Source organism: Oryctolagus cuniculus, chromosome 6 (genome assembly GCF_051225735.1).
Source record: "Oryctolagus cuniculus isolate XC-2025 breed Fujian yellow rabbit chromosome 6, ASM5122573v1, whole genome shotgun sequence".
NCBI lineage: Eukaryota > Metazoa > Chordata > Mammalia > Lagomorpha > Leporidae > Oryctolagus > Oryctolagus cuniculus.
The window spans coordinates 14,877,883-14,899,780 of record NC_142872.1 but is presented as its reverse complement, the minus strand read 5'-3'; the positions used below and the strand labels follow the sequence as shown (position 1 = coordinate 14,899,780).

At 44.3% G+C, this 21,898-nt stretch overlaps 1 protein-coding gene across 9 annotated transcripts in view; it reads right to left on the bottom strand.

The window, feature by feature from the left end:
* The window catches only part of LOC138850130 (uncharacterized), a 311,379-nt gene that overhangs the window by 118,909 nt on the left and 170,572 nt on the right, over window positions 1–21,898 (bottom strand). For 2 of the 9 annotated variants that reach the window (XR_016235267.1, XM_089334891.1), the window contains one exon: window positions 18,413–19,898. The exons of 6 other annotated variants lie outside the window; for them this stretch is intronic. Coding sequence is in view for 1 of the 3 variants with exons in the window: in XM_089334891.1 (XP_089191017.1) it covers window positions 19,798–19,898 (101 nt within the window). In the remaining 2 variants the exon portion in view is untranslated. Of the gene's footprint in view, window positions 1–9,528; window positions 11,146–18,412; window positions 19,899–21,898 lie in introns of those variants that run through there. One more of the 9 variants, XR_016235266.1, reaches the window with a different exon arrangement.

Here is a 21,898-nt window from a genome sequence, read left to right as displayed (position 1 = left end):
GTAATATCTTCCAAACACTACTAATCGCAGAGGAAATGAATTAATATAATTTAGAATGTGTCACAGCAGATGACTCAGAGACACCAGAATTTGACATTTTCCTTGCAAACAACTGTGCAGTCAGATGGTCTGGAAGAAATCATTCCAGCATAGACGGTGACACAAACCCACTCGGGGTGTCAGCCTTTGCTGAGAGAAGACGCGCTACTCTGGAAAATACAAAGCAAGGGGCATTTATGGGGTGATTGGAATCGACCCGATTATGGGGCTCGGTTAAGCAATCTGTGGAAAGCTTGCTCGTGTTGGACCTGAAGTCAGTAGGCCAGGCTACTGGGGGGCAAAGAGGACTTGACAAAGGAGAATCAAGAGACCAGTGACGCCCACAAGAGGGACAAACTAGACCCTGTGAACACGAGTTGCTCCTGATCACTGGAATCTTGGGACAGGCAGCCTGTAGGATAACTGGCACTCCCCACCGTGGAGCCACACACACAGCGGGCCCAGAATTAGGGAAGCTGGAGGAAGAGCGGGGGTGGGGGGTGATAAAGGAACTGCCACCCTCCCTCTCTCTGCCAAGAAGTCGCACTGGCACGCCTGTGAGAAGTGCACGAGCTGCAGCCGACCCTCACCCTGAGCAGATTGTTAAAAAAAAAAAAAAAAAAAAAAAGAGGCTAGTTTTCATTTCTGCCTTCCAAATCTCTTTTGATTTCTCTTGTGGCCAATGCTAACCCAACCTACACATTGAGGGGAACCCTGGGAAGTGCAGTTTTTCTTTGACTAATTGTTTGTATTTGCAATTAATACCAATAAAGGTTCCTGAAATCAGAATGAATTGTAAATAAAATGTGCGTGAAGCTTTTGAATTTAGTGCTAACAGGAATGCCTTCCTTGTGATTTGTTTTGTTTTGTTCTTGTAGTACTCTTCTTGGGAACCGCTCTTGAATACAGATATCTGTGCCCCCAGCTCGTCTCATACTTGCACTCAGAAGAATCATTCAAAGGTGTTACCATGTCTGTGAGTCGCAAAAAGCACTGTCTCTTACAGTATTAGAAAACTCAGGACTAGACCAGAAACTTAGAGCTATAGAACTTGATTAGGCATGTGTCTCAGTAACTGAGAAACACTTAATAAATATTCAGAATTGTCAGAAATGGTTCCAATTGATAAAGCTGGACAAGGTCAAACTTTCAATGATTCATTCTTCAAAAAAGATTCATCCAACACTGGTCATCACCCAGGCTTTAAATGAACATTAGGTGATTAGGTGATTAAAACACAGGGCTTGCCCTCAAGATGATGCAAGTCCAGGATCAGAGAGAGATTCAACAGAGGGTTGTACTCCGTTGCTATGGGGGCTGTGCTGGTGGTGGGTGGCAGCTTCAAGAGGAAACAGAAACACAACCTTGACTGAAGGCAAACCACTTTAGGACAGCTTAGTTTCAAAGATTTCCAGCAATCCATGATTGGATTTGGGTTGGTGACTCAGGGACTTGCCACCTATTGAGAGAGGCAACATACTACAAGCAGATTTCAGGTCAAGCGTGAGCTTAGGTTTGTACACATGCAGATCTGGTACCCGTGCTATGGTCAGATAGTGCTGCCTGGGAGATTTGGGAGTCAGACCTGATGTGGTCCACAGGGCCTCAGGCTTCTGTGTCTGGATGGGTTTGTGGCACAGTCTTTGGAACATCCTCCATTAATACAGCATCCTTAACACTGTCACCTGCATTCAGCAAGAGCCAGGGCAGCCCAAAGGAAACCTGTCATTGTTTGGGTATCATTTCTGATGAGCCTCCCTCCCTGAACATTGTGTAACTTGAGTATAGTAAGCACATTGACAGAAAGACATGCTTTGTCCCTTGCCAGCCTGGCTCCTTGTCTGCCATGGCCACCACCACTTTGCTTTTTGTTTGTTTTTGTTTTGTTGTTTTTTGTTTCTGTTTTTGTTTTGACAGGCAGAGTGGACAGGGAGAGAGAGAGAGAGAGAAAGGTCTTCCTTTGCCATTGGTTCACCCTCCAATGGCCGCTGCGCTGCGGCCAGCGCACCACGCTGATCCGAAGGCAGGAGCCAGGTGCTTCTCCTGGTCTCCCACAGGACTTGGGCCATCCTCCACTGCCCTCCCTGGCCACAGCAGAGAGCTGGCCTGGAAGAGGGGCAACCGGGACAGAATCTGGCGCCCCGACCGGGACTAGAACCCGGTGTGCCGGCGCCGCAAGGTGGAGGATTAGCCTAGTGAGCTGTGGCGCCGGCCTCCACCACTTTGCTTTTTAATGAGGGTTTTGCAGTTCCAGATCCCAGGTCACCTAACAAGTGTCAAATCAGATACTACTCACTTCCCAGCTTAGACCATCCAATTATTAGCAAAGAAAATATTCATCAAGGGTTTAGATGTTCATTGTAGCCCAACCTCCTCAGAAATTATGGCTAGCTTATCTCTCTTACAGAGTTTTCCTGCAACAACGTTCTGTGCCTCACATGAAACTTCCTTTTCTGTTGCCATTTATTAATGTATCTACAACTCCATTTTTTTTTTTTTCATTTTCCTGATAACCCAGTAGTCAACAAAACTGAGCTGTCCAGAGAGGTTCCAGCACATTCTTCAGCAGATCAAAGACTAGTGCAAGAGTCACCGACAGGCCCATGTCTCTGGGTAGACACAGAACAGGCCATTTTGTCTGACTCATTCTTAGCATCTTCTAAGCACCATTTTTGTAATTTGCAATACCATTATCCGGGGACCCTGAAAGGCGAGAAACTGGTGGTCCAGATTCCCACTTCCAAATTTCCCTCTCCATTCTCTGAAATCCCCTACCCTCTGACAATTTCTCTTTTTTATCTCAGAGAACCATCTCAGTCGCCAATAATCAGAAACTGGCATTTGTCGCAATGGGACTTCTCGAGGCAAGAGCAACGTGATCATCTTGATCTGGAGCAATCAGTCTGAGAACCTGCTTCTCATCTCCAGAATACGTCTACATGCTGTAGTACAAAGGTTAGGAGCGTGCGCTTCATAGCTGGGCAGACCTGCAAGTGCCCCCTATTAACTGTGTGATCCTGCGTCCATCAGTGAACTCTAACGTTCCAGTTCCCTCGCTACAACTGGTTCCCCAACACCATTCCTCTCTCACTCATTGGTCTAAGGTATCTGTTGCCATCTAAGCCCCTTGTGAGTGATTGCATCCAGGAAGGGCAAGCCTGAGCTACTTGGGATGAACAAGACACACAAGAGTGCCGAGCTGTGTTGGAGGTGAACAGACTCCTGATGTCCCAATGCTGACGGCGGATACCTTGTGAGTGTGAGGTGATGCAGCCGACATTACAGAGAGAAGATGGAGTTGAAAGGCCCTTAATAAATCTGGGATACCTGCTCCACCTCCATCTATACTTCTGGTTATTTCACAGCGAGTTTGAGTTCTAGGTTCTTCTCTCTTTTTATACTGGCCATCAAACACTCAGTATTACAGGAGAAAAGAACAAGCCTATGTCATAAAGTTTTTATAACGATTAAAGGAAAAATGCATATTGAACACCGAAGTCTATACAGTGCCTAGTTTCAGAGCAAGTCCTTAATTAAACATAACTACTACTGTTACTGTTATCGCTGTTAACCCAGCAAAGAAACCTATGGAACTGCAAACCCTGGATTTTTAGGAGGTAGGAATCTAGAGGAGTGGTGTGTGAGCAGCTCTGATTTCCTACCATATCTCCTCCCAGCTGGAGTGGCCTCTCATGCAGGCCCTGACATCACATTTTAATTCATAATTTTTTCCCTTTTGTTCTAGTATCCTTTGATTTCTACTAGGTTTTCTTCCACGTGGGCATTTTACTCTACCAAATATCTTGAGATGAACTCAAAATGGAGTTAGTGATAAGAAATCAATCAGCGTGCTCTTGTTAAGCTTTTTGTTTTTGAAGAATTATAAGGTAATTTTCTCACACTGAAGATGCAGACAGGGCTGTGGTTTGTAGTCTCTGATCCCTCATGTCAGGGAAGAATGGCAGCTTACACGGCTCAAAGCAAGAAGTCATTTTCCCAGGTATTTGCAAAACAACTGCAGTCAGGCTTTGGTTTGTTGAAGGCCCTGGGTAACAGAGACAATCAAGATGGGGTTTTCTTCTAAGGGTAGAAAATCTGCACAAGGGTCATCAGAACGGGAGAGAAGTCTGTCCACAGAGAGAACAGGAACTGCACTCAATGTCCACTCTGGCAGCGACAGGTGGGTCAGTCCCAGGAACTGTGTGGCTCTGTTGCTTTGTGACTGGTAGGACACACTTGCCCTCATTCTCATCCTGCTAATCAACAATGCCATGGCCCTTTCTGGCTGGGACAAGGCCCTTCTATGTGGGGCTGCATGCCATCAGCCAAGTCACTTTCTCACCTTTATGGGAACCACCTAAGGCTAGTGATGAGTAACAACACAACTAGTTGAACTGCCGGCAGAGGCTGCTGCTCCACCATTCTCCTGGAAGGCCTGGCGCTCCACTAGAAAGGACGCAAGAGTTAGAATCCTAGCCACTGCAGCCTGGAGCTGGGTACGATTTATTTTAGGACTAAGAAGAAATCTTACATTTCCTCCTCCTCAAATGGCAGAGGAAAATCCCTCCCTGATTCAGATACGGCAGCTGGATGGTTTACCTGATCACCTAAAATCATCTGCTACTTTGTGTTTGGATGCCCCAAACCACACCTGCTCACTGCTAACCAACTCTGAATACTAATGCCATTTTTAATTTTCTTTGTATTAACTTCATCTATAGTTAATCTCTAAATATTAAAATTATAAAAAGGGAACTCTCAGTTTTTCCTTCTTTTATGTTTTATGTTTTCATTTCTCTTTCAATTCATGACTTGAAGTTTAAGGTCAGATACTAGAAAGACAAGTCAGTTCTTTACAACATGTCAGATAGTAAAACAGTGATTACTCCATTAGTAACACAGACCATCCAGATCATCTCTCCATCTGACAAACTGCTTAAAAGCAAACACTTAGGGGAAGCTTTAAGAACAAAATGCATTTCAGCTAAGGTAACACAGTGTGCAGTGCATCAAAATACGGAGATTAAAGCACACATCAACTTTTCTCTGTCACAAAAATGTCCTACTTGACATTTTAAGAAACTAGCCTATGAAGCATGTGCTTTGATAATTTATAATAGATTCTTTCTGACTGGTTGTCAACGTAAAAATTAAAATGCCTGGTTGAGAAAGCAAAACAGCCACTTTGGTAAAGAAAGATTAATCCTTTGTTCCAGATAATAAAGACATCATCACTAGTATAAATCAATCTAGTATCATTAGGAACTGATGTTTTCTTCAGGAATAAGATGTCATGTCTAACACTGAACTAAAGTAAACTGTTCCTTTGTCTATCACTCTGGAGCTGAAGTACAATACATCAATGTAGTATATGTTGTAGGGAAATTAAATGACTGTTAAAAACACCACTCATAAGGAACTGAGTTATGTACATATTTGAATTAATTACGCTGTTAAAACATGATTACATCTTTTATCTTCCAACAAATAAAATGTATGAAAGAGACGAGATCAAGGAAAACAACTGGGCATTTGTTAAGAGCAGTCCTTTATTGGAAGTAAGCTTTACATAGATTCAGAGAAGAATTAGCTTTCTCCCATAACTAAGGCAAGAATTTTGAATGTAAAGAAATGACCCTATGAAGCAAAGAAACAAAATCAATGTCTTAAGTTTTTATTTGTAATAATTAAAAAGTGAGACATATGTTAGGGAGTTAAGGTAACTAGTCTGGGATGCTTGGCATTTTATTTACATCACTTATATAAGAGCCAATATAAGTATGTGATGTATGAGTTCGATACTTTTAAAATCTGTATTTTTTAATTTTTGTATGGGCCAAAATTATCATGTACATTACCTATCTCAACTTCATTCATCACAGTTTAACCTAAGCAAATGATTCTTGTCACAGCCCTAACCTAGTACAAGTATGGCATGAGGAGCATAAACTGAAATTCGTGATATAGGAACACTGAACATGAAGCATGGAGAGTAGTCAGAGAGAAATAAGACAGCTATCTTTAAATAGGAGCATAAAAAGACAACTTCAAACCATATTGGGACATAATCAAATCCATTATTTTTCTTGCCTTCATCCAGATAGGATATCATGTATTTTATAATTTCAGTATATGCTTTATTACATACCCTGTCAATTAGCAATGATATTTACCCAAATTTATTTTATCAGATATTAAACCACATACAACTAATCCAGTGCCTAAAGAACCCTTTCCATTAATGGAAAAGGTTAAAGAAGATTTTTTTTCCTGTCTGGAATATCATTTTCCAAACTGACTGTCCAAACTACTATTTACAGAGATGATAAAGTGTTCTGTGTTTAAAAGGGTGCTATGGTTAAGTAAGTCTGAGAAACTCCGTGAACTGTATCTGATTCCATGGTAATGTACATTATAGTATTTTTAAAGACCCAAAGTCAGATGAAAATTTTAACGAATGCACTGAAAAATTCACAGAATGGGATTAACATATTAGACACTGAAGAAGAAAAGAAAGCTGAATTTGAAATCATACCAACAGAAATTATTCACAGTGAAGTACAGAGAGGTGAGGAAGAAGAGAGAGACCAAAGAAAAAGTAACAGAGCTTCAGGATCAATGAAAACACTGTAAACATTCTAATGTGTAATTAGGGTCTATGAGGGAAGTAGAAATAATTATCCAAATTTCTTAAACACCATCAATTCACAGATCCAAGAAGACCTATTAACCCCAGGCAAAATAAACAAAATCATGACAAGACATATTATTAAACTTCAGAAAATTGATACTGAAAAAGAAATCTAAAGAGCAACCAGTAGTGGGGGGAAAGATACAATACTTAAAGAGAAACAAACATAAGAATGACAGCAGACTTCTTGTTGACAACTATGGAAGTTAATAGAAAATGAAGACACCATTTTCAGCTATGATGGAGAAAAAGGATCAGATTTTCTCAACTGCCATAAAAAATTAATACCAAATGAAACAAATTGAATGACAGTTTCCAGACATTAGGCAACAGGCAGTACAGAGGAGCAACTCTTGAGAATAGGGGAACAAAATAGGTGAACTCTCAATTGCTCGAACTCACTGCACAAAAAGAATTAGGAGGTTCAGTACAGGGAGTGATAATCCCACCTGAGCCCAGCCAGCTCCCTAAGTTATGAGTTCAGATTTAAAGATCTGAAGAGAGTGTTTTTTCTCACATTTCTGGTATCTGTTAAGGAAAACTTTATAATCCCTGATATAATTATTCACTATTGGAGGTTTCACAGACTCTAAGGATCATGTATAATGACTGTTGGGTCCTTTATTATGACTAATATTTATTCATTATATAAAGGAAATATGAATTGTAGTTAGAAGGTTCAGTTTTGAGTTTTTTGCAGTTTTTCTTCCAAATTGTCTTGTATAACCTTTGTATTTTCCTATAAATGCACAATAAACTTGCTTTTTTTCCCCTAATACATAGCTCATGGCTATAAGTTAAAAATGTTCCTCTGGCTGGTGCTGCTGCTCACTTGGCTAATCCTCCGCCTGTGGCACTGGCACCCCAGGTCTTAGTCCCGGTTGGGGCGCTGGATTCTGTCCCAGTTGCTCCTCTTCCAGTCCAGCTCTCTGCTGTGGCCCAGGAGGGCAGTGGAGGTTGGCCCAAGTGCTTGGGCCCTGCACCCCATGGGAGACCAGGATAAGTACCTGGCTCCTGGCTTCAGATCGGCGCAGCACACGGGCCATAGAGGCCATTTTGGGGGTAAACCAACAGAAAAATAACCTTTCTCTCTGTCTCTCTCTCCTGTCTAACTCTGCCTGTCAAAAAAAAAAAAGTTCCTCAACCTACTTCTCATCTATATGAAATTTAAGTGTCCAGCAAGCCTTAGGAATTTCAAAAATCTTAGTACCGTAGTAATCACTAGTTACCTCTCTAAGAACATTTTTGTGTCTCCTATGTTTTCAACTTGGGTCCATGCCCTAAAAACCACATGCACAATTCTTAGGCATTCCTCTCCTTATATTCAGAATGCCAGACTGCAGTGGGACAGTTCCCCTGAGATTCCTAGAAAACCTGTTTGTTGTTGTTATACTTGGAGAGAGGGTATCTACCTGATAGTGCCTTAAATCTTTTAGAGCTCTTAAAAAAGTAATAGCCATATATGTAGTTTCATCAATCCCCTAGGTTCAAATTTTACCTTAAGAATCTTTTTAGGGGGCCAGCATTGTGGTGCAGCTGTTTAAGCTGCTGTGTATAATGCTGGCATCCCATACAGTGCCAGTTCAAGCCCTGGCTTCTCCATTTCTGATCCAGCTCCCTGATAATATGCCTGGGAATGTAGAAGATGGCTCAAGTGCTTGGGGTCTTTGCCACCCACAAGGGTGGATGGAGTTCCTGCCTCCTGGCCTCTTTCAGCCTGGCCTACTCCTGGCTGCTGCAGTCATTTAGGGAGTGAACCAGCAGATGGAAGATTCTCTCTCTCTCTCTCTCTGCCTTCCAAATAAATAAATAATTTTTTCATAAAAGAGCACTTTCAGAATGGAGGAAATAAGAAATGGTTTTATTTACCAACTCAGCAATTCCTAGTCTGTCTGTAGAGTCCCCTTAAATTTTTCTTAAAACATTTGAACATGTATTTAACTGATCTCCCACACGTATTTAATTAAACCTCAACTGATACTTTCAACATTCTAATTGAAAATCATGTTATCAAGTTCTACAATTATATTAAGTGCATTTGCTTTCTTCCAACTTTCTGCAGGCAACAGTTTTCTAGTAGTCTCACTACTACATGAGTCACTTTTTCCAACCTACAATACGATTTTTCTCAACATTTCCCACCCATTGAGAGCTGTCTGACTTTTTTGTAGCCTAATCATTTCTTTGCTGTTATTTCTGCTATCTGACTGCACAAAGTTAGCATTGGCTCTCCAGAGTGCTGTGGTATTCTGATAAAAGTGTCAGCTTTCCAGCACACCTGACCGTCGGGTGGCTATATGGATGCCTACACTTTCTTACTTCCTGCATATCCTGGAATGAAACTTGCCATTTTTGGTCGATTGCCCACACAGCTTATTGCCCCTACCTGAACATCTCTGAACTTGAAAGGGGACAGAAACTATTAATATCTATTCACAGATAACAGGCAAACAAGGAGGGCCTACAGGCAGATGAAAAGTGTGTGTGCTTGAAACATTTTTAGCTTATCTGAGTATCTCTCTCCTATGTAAGCATTATAAATAGCTGGAAAGAACATTACAAACAGTGTTAATGTATACATACTTTAGAGATAATCAAATTCTGAAAAAAAAGAACCTTTAGTCTATAATATCTGCTTGCAGATCCAGTTAAGATTTTCTCTGCATTTCAAGAAAATCTTGTGTAAGTATTTAGCCAAATCAAATTTTCACCTTTTCTACATATGTTTAATTATGAGACAATCCATACACAAAAATAAAGTACTTATAAACAAATTAAACTCAGTGAATGTTAGTTATAATTGTGCGTTGCTTAACATATAAACAGACTCAGGAAAATTAATTTTGTTATTAATTTTGAATGACACCTGGCTGATTTTCCTGCTAGAAATCTGAAAAAGCAAGCATAGACAAACACATCCTGCAGAAGCAAAGATACCATTCAGTTCAGGCTTCATTCTACCAGCAAATGGCCCAGAAAAACTTGACAATTTCTTCAGGCTTGGGTAGAGTCAGTCAGTAGAAGCTTAGGTGGCTATACATGGTCTGTAACAGTAGAAATTATCTTATACCCAAAGGCATGATTTTCACGGAATTTGTCCATATTTCCATGTTGCTTCCCATGGTATTTAATTCCATGTTGACTGTGGTACTAGGAGGGATGTGTGTATGATTTCCATAATATCAGTATTTTCTGTTTCTGCTAAATAAACATTCCAACTGTTTCACCTGCTGCAGGATGTGATTTTGTCTAACACAGCAAACATTGCTTTCTTCTTCACACTAAAACCACAATCTCTTCACAAAGGTTAACTTCTATGCTAGCAAGTGGCTCAAACTGGAGACAATTAGTACAAAAAAAAAAAAAAACACCTAATTTTAGGTACCAGTTTTATCATCTGAGATACGCATTTACTCTCGGAGTGGTTGAAATTAAGCCTCTGAATAACCAAGCTTGACGGTGAACCTGTAGCTTTTGTCTAGAATGCTCAGAATGTGCTGTTTCTTTAAGGTTCCCGCCACAATGTGTGGGCCAACAGATGGCATTCTGCATGTGGAAGAGTATCGACGTAAAGACATGTACCACTGAACTGCGTGGGGAGAACGTATCCTGGCGACTCCATCATATGTCATAGCTGTCTGAAATCGGGCATGGGAAACTTCAGGGAGGTCGAGTGAAGGCAACTGTTTTGATGGAAGTTTGCACATCTACACATGATGATGTTACACTACATAGCCTCGAAACCGTCTTCCACGCTTCAGTTTCCATGTTATTAATGCATGGGTAAGCACACCAAGGAGAAACATTGCTCTATCATTTCTGCAGTGTGGAAATTGACATTTTGTTTGTACTTCTTCGCTAGAGGTACCCTACAAATGCAGCGTGTACATGCAAAAAATACACCTACCTATTACAAAATTTACTTAATGGTCTTGTTTACATTTTTGTTTTTGCTTTAGCAGTTTTCTTTCTGCAGTGCAGATTTGACTCTGCAGAAGCTCTGGGCCCAGGGTCTCTCAGCTGCGTAGTTTGGATGAAGTGGGTACTGTGGACAGATGGTGAGTATGTGTCCATCTGACTGGTCTCCAGGGGACAGCTTGGGAGCCCTTTCACTGGAGGAATTTCACTGCCTTGGTGGGTTCGAGAGTCAGGCGTGGCTTCTGCGGCTTCCCTGCCGAGGTGGAGCTGTGCCCCTTGGGTTAACTCTGCCCACGTTCAGCATTTCAGGCTTTGCTCTTTCCTGAAGACAAAGTTAACAGGGCAGCCGCCCAGGACCTGAGAATTCTGAAAGCATGTGTTCAAGGTCGAAGGTAAACTCAGATGCTAACATTCACACCATATGAAGAACCATTCAAACTGTACAAAGAACATTAAAACGAGACTTGCAGAGAGGTGGTTACGTGCAGACAATGGATCTACAAACACAATAAAAAAGGGATCAGAGCAGGCCTCCTGGAATCAGGAACTTTCCCTAACTTCCAGTTACATCTTCTCCTGCCACTTGGTTTGTGTCTTCACACTGCAATTAATCCTGACGCCCGAGACAGGTCCAGAGAGCTGAGCCATCTAACGGGGCATGGGGGCAGGCTTCCAAGCCAGGACTCCAGTCCTGGTCTCACTGCCTGGAAACACAGTTTCCATGACACCACACATATCTCAGACGGGGATGGTGAAGTCATCTAAGCCATCTTTAACCCAATCATTGCCTTTACTCTGTAGTAACAGAAAACAAGGCAGGCCCAGAGTGTAGGAGGACTAAAGTTAGACCCAGAAATGCCAGCATCTTTGTACCTACTGTGACATGAAGGCAACATTTTACAGTAAATTGAATTATTTTCTAGGCTACCAAGTCCTCTCCAGTTGCCTTAACACATAGCACTTCTGTTCCCTGATTCCCAGTAAGCAGCCAAAAATGCCATTAAAATTATTATCACTCTCTCCATGCACTACTAAACTCCTATCCTAGGTTAAGCATATGCCATTGATGATGCTGTCCTTGGGAAAATGAGGACAATGCTGGGATTGGTGGGAGTCAGGCCTAGAAAGGATGGGAGAGAAGCCCCGTGCGGCACCTCCCTCTGTGGAAGACAGAGAGGCCCAGGAAGCACCCCCAGTGTGCACAGCCAGGTGGTTTGCACATTGACCCTCTGATGTACTTCAGTGCCCTGTGCCCACACCACCTTTCTTCGTTCTTTCTGTATTCACTCATTTCTATCCCAGCATGGCTAAATCTAAGAAAAGAGAAAAAAAAAAAAACACTCTTGAGGGAAACAGAGTTGATGGACTGGCTGAAAGTCTCAGAGCTGTGATTTCTAACCCTTGCTTCCCCGAGTGGAGAATTTACCCACAAAAAGCATCCTACTTGGGACCCTCCTTGAACTTGCTTCTGGCTGTCTGACTTCTGTGGTAACCAAGAGACAGCTACTGGTAGCATAAAACGAATTTCATGCTCTCATTTATTTGTTTCCACCAGCTACAGTTCAGTCATCTTTCTTTCACATCCTTTTTAAATTCTCTAGAGGCACAGAGCGACTCAGAAACAGGGTACTTTAGCCCGAGCCTTCATGAAGCCCTCCTGTTTCTATTTCCGCTTGTTTTTCCATTGCTGTCTCAACTGCCCCTGACAATGTCACTTGCCCTAAGACTTGTAACAGCCTGTCTTTTGCCCAATGTGTCATCCTCTTATCTAGCAAAACCTTGGCTTCTTGTCTGCCCTGAGACGGAATCATCACTTCTTTGACCTAGCTGGGAAGTTCTTCCCAAACCTTCCTGAACGATATTTAATCACTGCCCCAAATAATCGACTACACACTCCATTCATTTAGAAGTACATCTCTGGATCGCCAGCATTTTTTTTCCCTAGGAGTGGCCCAGAAGGAGCAAAATCCTCCCAGATTCTTGGTTTAATGGAGTTCTGATGTAAGAATATTCCATGCTTTGCAAAAGGGGCAATTCAGCATCACCAGCTTTGCACCCACATCCTCCAGGCCTTCTCGACCCAAGTCCCACCGGGATCCTGAAACGCCCGCACCTGTCTCTCGCCTGTCATTTTCTCCAGTCTCTGATTATCTGCACTATGAAATGCTGTGTGCTGATAGATATTGGCAGGCCCTGGTTAAAATTCATTTCACATAGCTTGCTCTGGCTTCAAAGGAACAAAGCATTTTTTGGGGGGGTGTGGGGAGAGGTTATTTCTGTTTTTAATCCTAAGAACAGAAAACCAAGTTATCTTTGTGGTGTTAAGCATGAAACTAGGTCTTTGTTTGAAAAGCGACATCTGATGCCTCCTGTCTTTTCAACTCAGACAACTGGGCCCTTCGGTGGGATGCAGCCCTGTTCTCTGCTTTGGGATTTTGTCGTGTCAGGCACTACTGACAGCTGACAAGCTGCTGTGTGAAGGGTGATACTTATCCTCACAAAATTCTTGAGCCTGCAAGGCAAAAAAAAAAAAAAAAAGAGAGAGAGAGAGAAAAAGAAAAAAAAAGCCCCTGCTTCCAACAAGGAAAGGGTATTTGCGGAGAGTGGCAGCTATGTGCACATGCAGCGGGGGTCTGTTTAGGGGTAGGACGGCTGCTGTCTGTCCCCAAGCAGAGCACTGTCTGGCCTCACCCCAACCTCCCTGCCAACCCTTTCTTCATGGTAGCCACATATGCACTTCCAATCACCAGCAGCTTGTACTGCCGAAGCCCCAACATGTTTCCAGCCACTCTGGATCACGGTCCTGCGGCCCATAAATAATCATGGAAAATTTGAAACAGGAGCAAAACATAAAAACCCAACAAACGGAACAGCCAAATCATTTAGAGCAATCAAAGTATTTTGGCCTGATTGATTGACATGCACTGGGCTTCAACGAAGCAACCAAAATGGGAGGATATTATTGCTTGGGGTAGGAGGCTCAGCACAGAGCTCTGGGCCTGTCTTCTGTGAGCTGCATTAACATGGGTCTACTGATGTCTAGCACATAAACCAGCATCTAAGAACTGTTTGACTTGCTTATCGCCATCTGTCACTTCCAGGATCTTCTTTGACCTACACTGCTGTCAGCATCATAAAAGACTAAATTTCTATACTTAGATCCTGGACAGACTCTTGAGGCAAACAATCCCGCAGCATTTCTGATTGGGTCATTTTTTTTTTTCTCTCTCTCTGCTACAGGAAAAGGATGGCAGCCTGCCCAGGTACACTGGCACACTGAACATAAACTCCAAGCCACCCTACAATAGAACTGGGACTGGACATTCTTGAAGACAGCACAATTCAGTGTTGTTCACTTTCTTTGCATTTGATTCTGTGCCATGTCGCCTGTGAAATCCTTGAAGCCAAATAAACAAACTAAATAACACGATGCACTTAACGTGCATACAGAATTATAGGGTCCTGCGAGATGGCACGGTATCCCACTACAAGCCATAAAAACACCCCAGCTGTTTCACAGTGTGCAGGAAATATATTGGTTTTACATTTTACAATTTCAAACTCTGTTGTCAACAGGCAACTGATGTTACTTTATATTCCACTCATCACAACCCACCATAATTCCTCATGGCAGAACAAAGTAAAATATATTCCTCTGTGCTGACACTACTTATTGTTTTTTGTCTCCTATAAATGATTTGTGGCCCTGCTTTGAATTTGGGTAAAGAAGTGCATTTCCAGAAGCTTTTGTAAGAAACAGCGCATTCTGCCTCTCAGGAGATTCAGTCTCTTAGGAAACAGGAAAAGGGCATTTGGCTCTTTCTGAGCCATTTATGTTTCTCCCATTTCTTTCTGCCAACGTCCTTCGGGCCGTTCTCTTTGGAGAAATTCATCAAGCAGCTATTGAATCTATTAATCCTTTGGTCGGGTGTTCATCAGCCTGCATCTTCCCCGGGCAACCACTGGAAGCTCCCCACAGCCTTCTCTTAAGGTCAGGTCACACTATCTCTTCGATTGTTGATGCAAAGACCATCAAGCGATAATTGTCAACAGCCGAGCAGGCACGGACACCATTGTGCAGCAACTTAAAAGATTAGGAGCTCTGCCCCGAGGGTTTCTACTCCATTGGTCTCGAACATCTTACCCAGACAGGGGCTGAGTCATAACAGAAGCCAGATTTTTTTTTTTTAAGGGAGATTTGTACACTCCACACGGACACATTATGTTTTCATGGGATGTTTCTTTGGCGTCTTCGAGTCATAACCTGATCTGACGGCTGTCTGCCCTGAAGGCGGGCATGGAAGAATGGAGCTGTGACTTCTGACTCTCAGTGGGGCTTGGGCGAGGGGCTGTGTTTCCAGGCATGGCTCTGGGTGTCTCCAGGGATAGAAATGCGGACTCTCATTGATAAAGGGACAGGAAACCTGTTCTCTCCCAAAGGTTCAGAGCCAAGACAGCTCATTCTCAATCCACTGCACTGGTATTTACGGAACTCACGTTGGTCAAAAGCAGCAGAATGTACGGCAAAAAGGTAACACATCAGCACCAAGTTATCAACCACAATTACAGCTTCCATACGGAAAACACTATTAACTTCCCTTGAAACACTTCCACGCTTGGAATTATACTTGTAACAAATTAAATAATCAGGGCCGGTGCTGTGGCGCAGAGGGTTAACGCCCTGGCCTGAAGCGCCGGCATCCCATATGGGTGCCAATTTGAGACCTAGCTGATCCACTTCCGATCCAGCTCTCTGCTATGGCCTGGGAAAGCAGTAGAAGATGGCCTAAGAGCTTGGGCCCCTGCACCCATGTGGGAGACCCAGAGGAAGCTCCTGGCTTTGGATCAGTGCAGCTCCGGCCATTGCATCCAACTGGGGAGTGAACCATTGGATGGAAGACCTCTCTCTCTCTCTCTCTCTCTCTGGCTCTCCTTTCTCTGTGTAACTCTGACTTTCAAATAAATAAATAAACCTTTAAAAAAAAAAAGTAATCATGAATGACTCCCCGGGTGGGCATTTGGCCAAGCACTTGGGACGCTGGTTATATACCACAGCCAACACCCGATTATGTGGGTTCGGCTCCCAGCTCTGGCTCCTGACTCCAGCTTCCTGCTAATTCAGACAGTGGTGATGACTCAAGTAACTAGGTTCCTGACAATCCAGGGAGATGCAGATTGAGTTTCTGCCTTTGGTCCCTGGGTAATCACAGGCATTTAGGCTGTGCCCCACTGTATGTGAACTCTATGTTGCTCTGCCTCTCAAATAATAAAAAATTAAAACAAAGTGCAAACAGTAACATGGCATTATTCTAAGCTCTCTGCAAATCCAGTTAATCAGCCTATCAATGCTGTGAGGTGTGTGCTATAACTCGCCCATTTCACAGGTAAGGAAGCAAGACTCACAGAAGTCAAATGATTTGCTTGAGGTTACTCAGCTGGGAACAGAGGAACTGGAATTCAAGCCCATCCACTGGCCACAGACGACTCTGACCATTACACACACCGCCTCCGAAACAGTCGCTGATCCACCTCCTCTGTACTGTGGAAACCACTGGCCGTATTTCACCTACTTCCTGAAGTTTCCCGATAAACCTCTGCCTGTTTGCTCAGGATATCTTTGAGAGTAAACAATGGAGCCGATCTTTTTCCTTCATCAACCTAAAAGGTCCTTAGAAAGCTCAACACAGCAGCAGAAACACCGAGGAAAGCAACAAAGAAATGTGGCAATATCTCCCATTCATTCTGTTTATTAAACAGTCCACAAACACTGGCTTTCTCTATCAGCGCTACAACTGTTTGGGCTTTGTATATTTCCCTCATTCTAAAAACAAAGAAAATGAGGTTTACTGCTACAGGAGTGTAAGGTGTGGGTTTAGTTTTCAAATCCAGTTTTCTCTCCCTGCAGAGCCGGAGTGCTCTCCCAGCTCCCACCTCTGTGCTGCACAATGACTGTATTCAGGAAGGCACAACAGATTCTCCCACCCGAGAATCCCCAGTTACCTCTCGGCTAGGTTGCAAAGCATCAGAACTGGGTTGAAAATGCAATGGAGCAATGCCATGCTCTTTCTGTGGGGCTTTCAACTCCAAGGTGGGAAAATATTTAGCCTGCTTCTCCAGGGAACATGTTCAATTCTGTTTCATTAATCTAAAGTAAGCAACTCATATGTTCACACAACCTCATTTCCATACATTCAACTGCACTGAAACCCGTTGCCGTGGTTGGCTTCTTTATGTTCAGGAGAGATTTCATCGACTAATTGAAAGGAACACATCCCTGTCCTCGGCTGAGCTAAATACATACAACAATTTCACCACCAATACCAGACACATTATCAGTGTCCTGACCTTTGGCCTTTGATACTTTCAAGAGCTGTCCCCGGGGAAATCTGTCCCTGGAATGTTAATCTGTTGCTTCCCTGACCTTCTACACATGTACCGCATTATTATTACAACCCACATCCCTCTCTTTTCACGCTGTCATTTTGACAATAGAACCATCCGCCAATTCATCTTGAGACGAGATAGCTGGAACAAAGTGCACGCCAGTAAGTGAAATCAGATTGGCTAATGGCATTGTTGAAAATGCACTACCATCTCTCTTCTGCCATCCACGCAGATTTCCAATGATGTGCCAAGCCTGTGGGAGCTCAGCAACAATTAGCTACCGGTGATTCATCAAAGAGTCCTCGGGTGGGGATTTCTTTTTAACTTTTTTCTCAACATGCTTTGGAAACATAAATTAGCCCCTGAATTGGATCAATGTGGATTTATCATGCGAGTTTCCTGTCTTTTCCCGGCTTTCATCTGGGAGATGTTAGTTTCATCCTCAGATTTACTGACGAGTGGTTCCGGGTCTGAGAGCATTTAGCCATGCTGCAAAACCATTTCTTTCAGACTCAAATGTCAAATGTCACCTCCTCCGAGAGGCCTTCTTTTAGCCACCCCACATAAAATAAACCCCACTCCTAGCCGTAGGTATCTCTCCATCCTGCTTTAGTTTCCTTTAGAACACCTATCAGCACCTGCCACGGGAGCTCTCTATTCATTAGTGTGGGTCTCCCACCAGCCTGGGAGTTCACGGCTGCAGGGACTTGGTCCACTTGATGCTGTTTCTGTGGGCTGGGACAGTGCCGGGCTCAGAGCAGGGGTCTGCTTTGTGTCCTTGTGTAGTGGTCATTCTGGTGCAACCACAAGAGGAGGTGACAGACGGGGCTCAGGGAACTGCCCTTTCGTAGTTGCCATGTACTCACAGCTTCCAGAGTCTCCTGGGCAGAAGACAGAGCGAGACAAAGTGTCGCCCACTGTCTTTACGGAGACTTCTCAGGGAAAAGCAAAGGATAGCCACAGAACAAAGCAGGCATGGAAATATTTTGTAATTACAAAATTAAAAAAAAAAAAACAAACCTGACACAGGCTTCCGTGAAAGAAAGCAGTGTATGTGGCTCATGATTCTGGAGGTTCAAGTCCAAGATGAGGTGGCCACACTGGTCTGGCCCCTGATGGGTGTGGTGGATGGCCTTCACGTGGCAAGCACGAAGAAGTCCCAGGCCAAGCCAGAAGGCAGAGCACCTGTGCCCAACTATGCTTTCAAGATATATTTATTTAAGTTATACAAGTTTCATGTATTTCCTTTATACTGTTTAAGGAACATAGTGGCACTTCCCCCAACCCCTCCTCCCACTCATACTCCAGCCCTCCCTCCCCCTCCCTCTCAGGTTCTCACTCTTAATTTTTACAATGATCTTTTCTCAAGACACTTAGTAGAGCTAACCCTACCCTAAGTAAAAAAGCTCAACAAATAACCAACTATGCACCCTAAGGATCTCTCAGTAGGCCCATTTTCTAAATACCACAATTGGATAAAACTTCTACTCTCAGCTTCATTAATTTACGACTTTGCAGTTTAAGTACCCTCACGCGTTCAGGGTCAAATCCTTTTCCAGTCGTAACCGTAGGATTGGCTGGTCTGAATACTTTTGGTAGGCACTGGGTTACACTGCTGCTCGCAGGTTTCCTGGCCCTGAGCTTGCGATAATGAAGGCAGAAGAGGATCACCTTCTGGGATGCAGGGGCCAGACAGAGGCAGCATCGGTTGGTTTGGACAGCAAAAGCAAGAACTAGCTGGCAACAAGGGCACAGTCTCTCCCCAGAATTTGTGCATGTGTGAGTGTGAGTGTGTGTGTTTAAAAAGGCAACCATGGCATTGCACTATATATCAACTGTTAAAACATATAGAACACGTGTGTCTTAAAGTAGACACACAAAAGGATTTGGACTTGTAGAGCTATGGAGAATCCTCCACCCTAGCGCTCAGCTAATGCACCTGGGAAAGCAACAGAAGTGGTCCACGTGCCACCCACATGGGAGACCAAGATATGGTTCCAGGCTCTTGGTTTCGGCCTGGCCCAGCCCTGGCTGTCGGGGCCATCTGGGGAGTGAACCAACAGGAGGATGTCTTTCTCTTCCTCCATCTCTCCTTCTCTGTCACTCTACTTTACAATTATAACAAATTTTAAAAAATAATTTAAAAACCACCTAACTTCATCAACTACAGAACGGTTGCAGGAGACAAGACGATCTACAAACATCATCTCTTGCAGGTGCGCGGTCTCCAAGTCCTCACGTTCAAGCACTCAGCTTCAAGGCAGGCAGGCCTGGGGCTGAGGAGCAACACGGATGCCAGGCCCGGCTTCCAACTCGGAGCAAACACCGCACACACACATTTTGACTTCTCCAGGCTGCAGCACAGATAACAGAGTCTCCTTTGAATGTCAAAACCAACGCTGTGGTTGCTGCTTTAAAAGCATGTCAGTGGGAGCAAGACACGAATCCACAGAAGGCCAGAGCCCGCAGCCTCGGGGACTGAGCTTCCGCGCGGGAGCTTGTGTCCTTTCAAGTCCAGCTCCACTGTGTACTTAGCAGGGTTATTGCTTTTCATCGGCATTGTTCGCTCCCTCTAAAGAAATTTGTAACCCTGTAATGACAAATCCCGGAACTGCTTAAACCTGCATCAAAAGCTTCTAATTTCTCATTCATCTCGATGGAGATTGAATTGTTCAGATCAACTTTCCATTCAAGGCAGAGAGAAATGAGAGGTTTGTTTGAATTAGTTCTCCTGCCGCGACGCGCTGGAATTCATCAACTTCAGTCTACTTTTTCACATTCAGCGACACACGTGAGATGCAAACAATTTCCAACAGAAGTAAAATAGCTGCTACCATCTGAGCTCTTCCATGAGCACCTGACAAGGCTAGAAAGATAAAAAAAAAATGAAGCCCAAGGATAATAAAATGAGGTTGGCTTTGTGGCACTGCAAGGTAAGCCTCTGTTTGCAACACTGGTATCCTGAACTGGGGCACTGATGTGAGTCCCGGCTGCTCCACGGCTGACCCAACTCCCTGCTATTGGGCCCTCCGAAAGCAGATGGTAGCCCATGTTCTTGGGTCTCCGCATCCCATGTGGGCAACCCCGGTGGAATTCTGGGTCCCCAGCTCCAGCCATTGTGGCCATTTGGGGAGGGAACCAGCAGGTGGATGATCTCACTCTGTTCCTCCAACTCTGTTACTTTACCGTTCAAATAAATCTTTTTAGAAAGTATTATAAAAATTTTCTGATTTTTTTTTAATTTACTCTGTGCCATGTTTTGAATATGTGTGTCCCTCCAAGGTGGTGGCATCTTTTTTTTTTTTTTTTTTTTTTTTTTTTTGACAGGCAGAATTAGACAGTGAGATAGAGAGAAAGGTCTTCCTTCTGTTGGTTCACCCCCTAAATAGCCTCTACGGCCAGTGCGCTGCACTGATCCAAAGCCAGGAGCCAGGTGCTTCCTCCTGGTCTCCCATGTGGGTGCAGGGCCCAAGTACTTGGGCCATCCTCCACTGCACTCTCGGGTCACAGCAGAGAGCTGGCCTGGAAGAGGAGCACCCAGGACAGAATCCGGAGCCCCGACTGGGACTAGAACCTGGTGTGCCGGTGCCACAGGCGGAGGATTAGCCTAGTGAGCCGCGGCGCCAGCCAGGTGGTGGCATCTTAACTTGTACCCCAAGGTGACAGGCAGGAGAGGTGGGCCTTAGGGGGTAAACGTCATGCATGGATCTGTGAAGCTTCCAGAAGCTGACAGGCGCACCTGTCCCATATGCCGTGTGAGGACACAGTAAGAAGGCTCAGCCTCTCCGAACAGCAGATCAGCCGGTGCCTTGATCTCGTACTTGCCAGCACTCAGAACTGTGGGAATACAATTCTGCTACCTGCAAACGACCCAGTCAGTGGCGTCTCGTGACAGGAGCAGAAAGGACACACAGGCAGCACGTATTAATGGAGCGCCGTCCATGTGTCGGTCGTGGTTCCAGGGTGCAACCACAGCTGAGCTGCTCAGCCATGTGGACACCATCTGGACAACTGCCTATCCTGGACATTGCCCTGGTGCCCGCCCACGCCAAGGCTGACCCCGTGTCCTGAACTCGGGGTCTCACCTCTCCTCCTCTGTCCAACTCTTATGGGACTACACTCATTTTCTCCAGTTGTTCTAACAGTTTACCAAGAATTTAGTGGCCATGGATACATGGGTTGTCTTGCAGTGTGGGAGGCCAGAAAAGGGAAATGGGTTTCGTGGGGCTGAAATCCGAGTGTGGGCAGACACGTCCACCCCTTCTAGCAGGCCTGAGACAGAAGCCGCTGCTCCCGAGCTGTCCAGCTTCTGCGGCTGCGTGACATTCCTTGGCTGCATCGCTGCAGGTCCCCTCCTTACACTCTGTGCCCCCGCCTCTCTGAGAGGACCACTTACATAACCTGAGATCCTCTCACCTCTTCAAGATCCTGAAGTTAATCACAGCTGCAAAACTTTTGTTCTGCACCGCGCCATATTCCTCCATTCCAGACATAAGGGTATGGGCAATGCTACTCATTACAGGGACCAAGCACCAGGATTTACTCTCCCATTCCATTTTATTTCCAGCCTCCTGTGCCTCTCGCTCCTCTGCCATATACGTGTGGCACCGTTTACAACAACCCTGGACTCTGCCAGCCACAGTTCCTTCTCCCCAGAAGCTGGAGTCGCTTAGATTCTCTTCGTTGAGGGGTGAACCGGCTGAGTGTTGACCATCTGCCAGGTAGCGCTATGCTTATGACCACAGCCATTCTTCATAATAGCAAGGCAGCTGTCATTATTAAGTGTTTACCACACTCCAAGCACTAAGCCTTCATTTATGTGATTTCCTTTGTTGCTGCGGATTATGCTAGAAAATACACACTGTC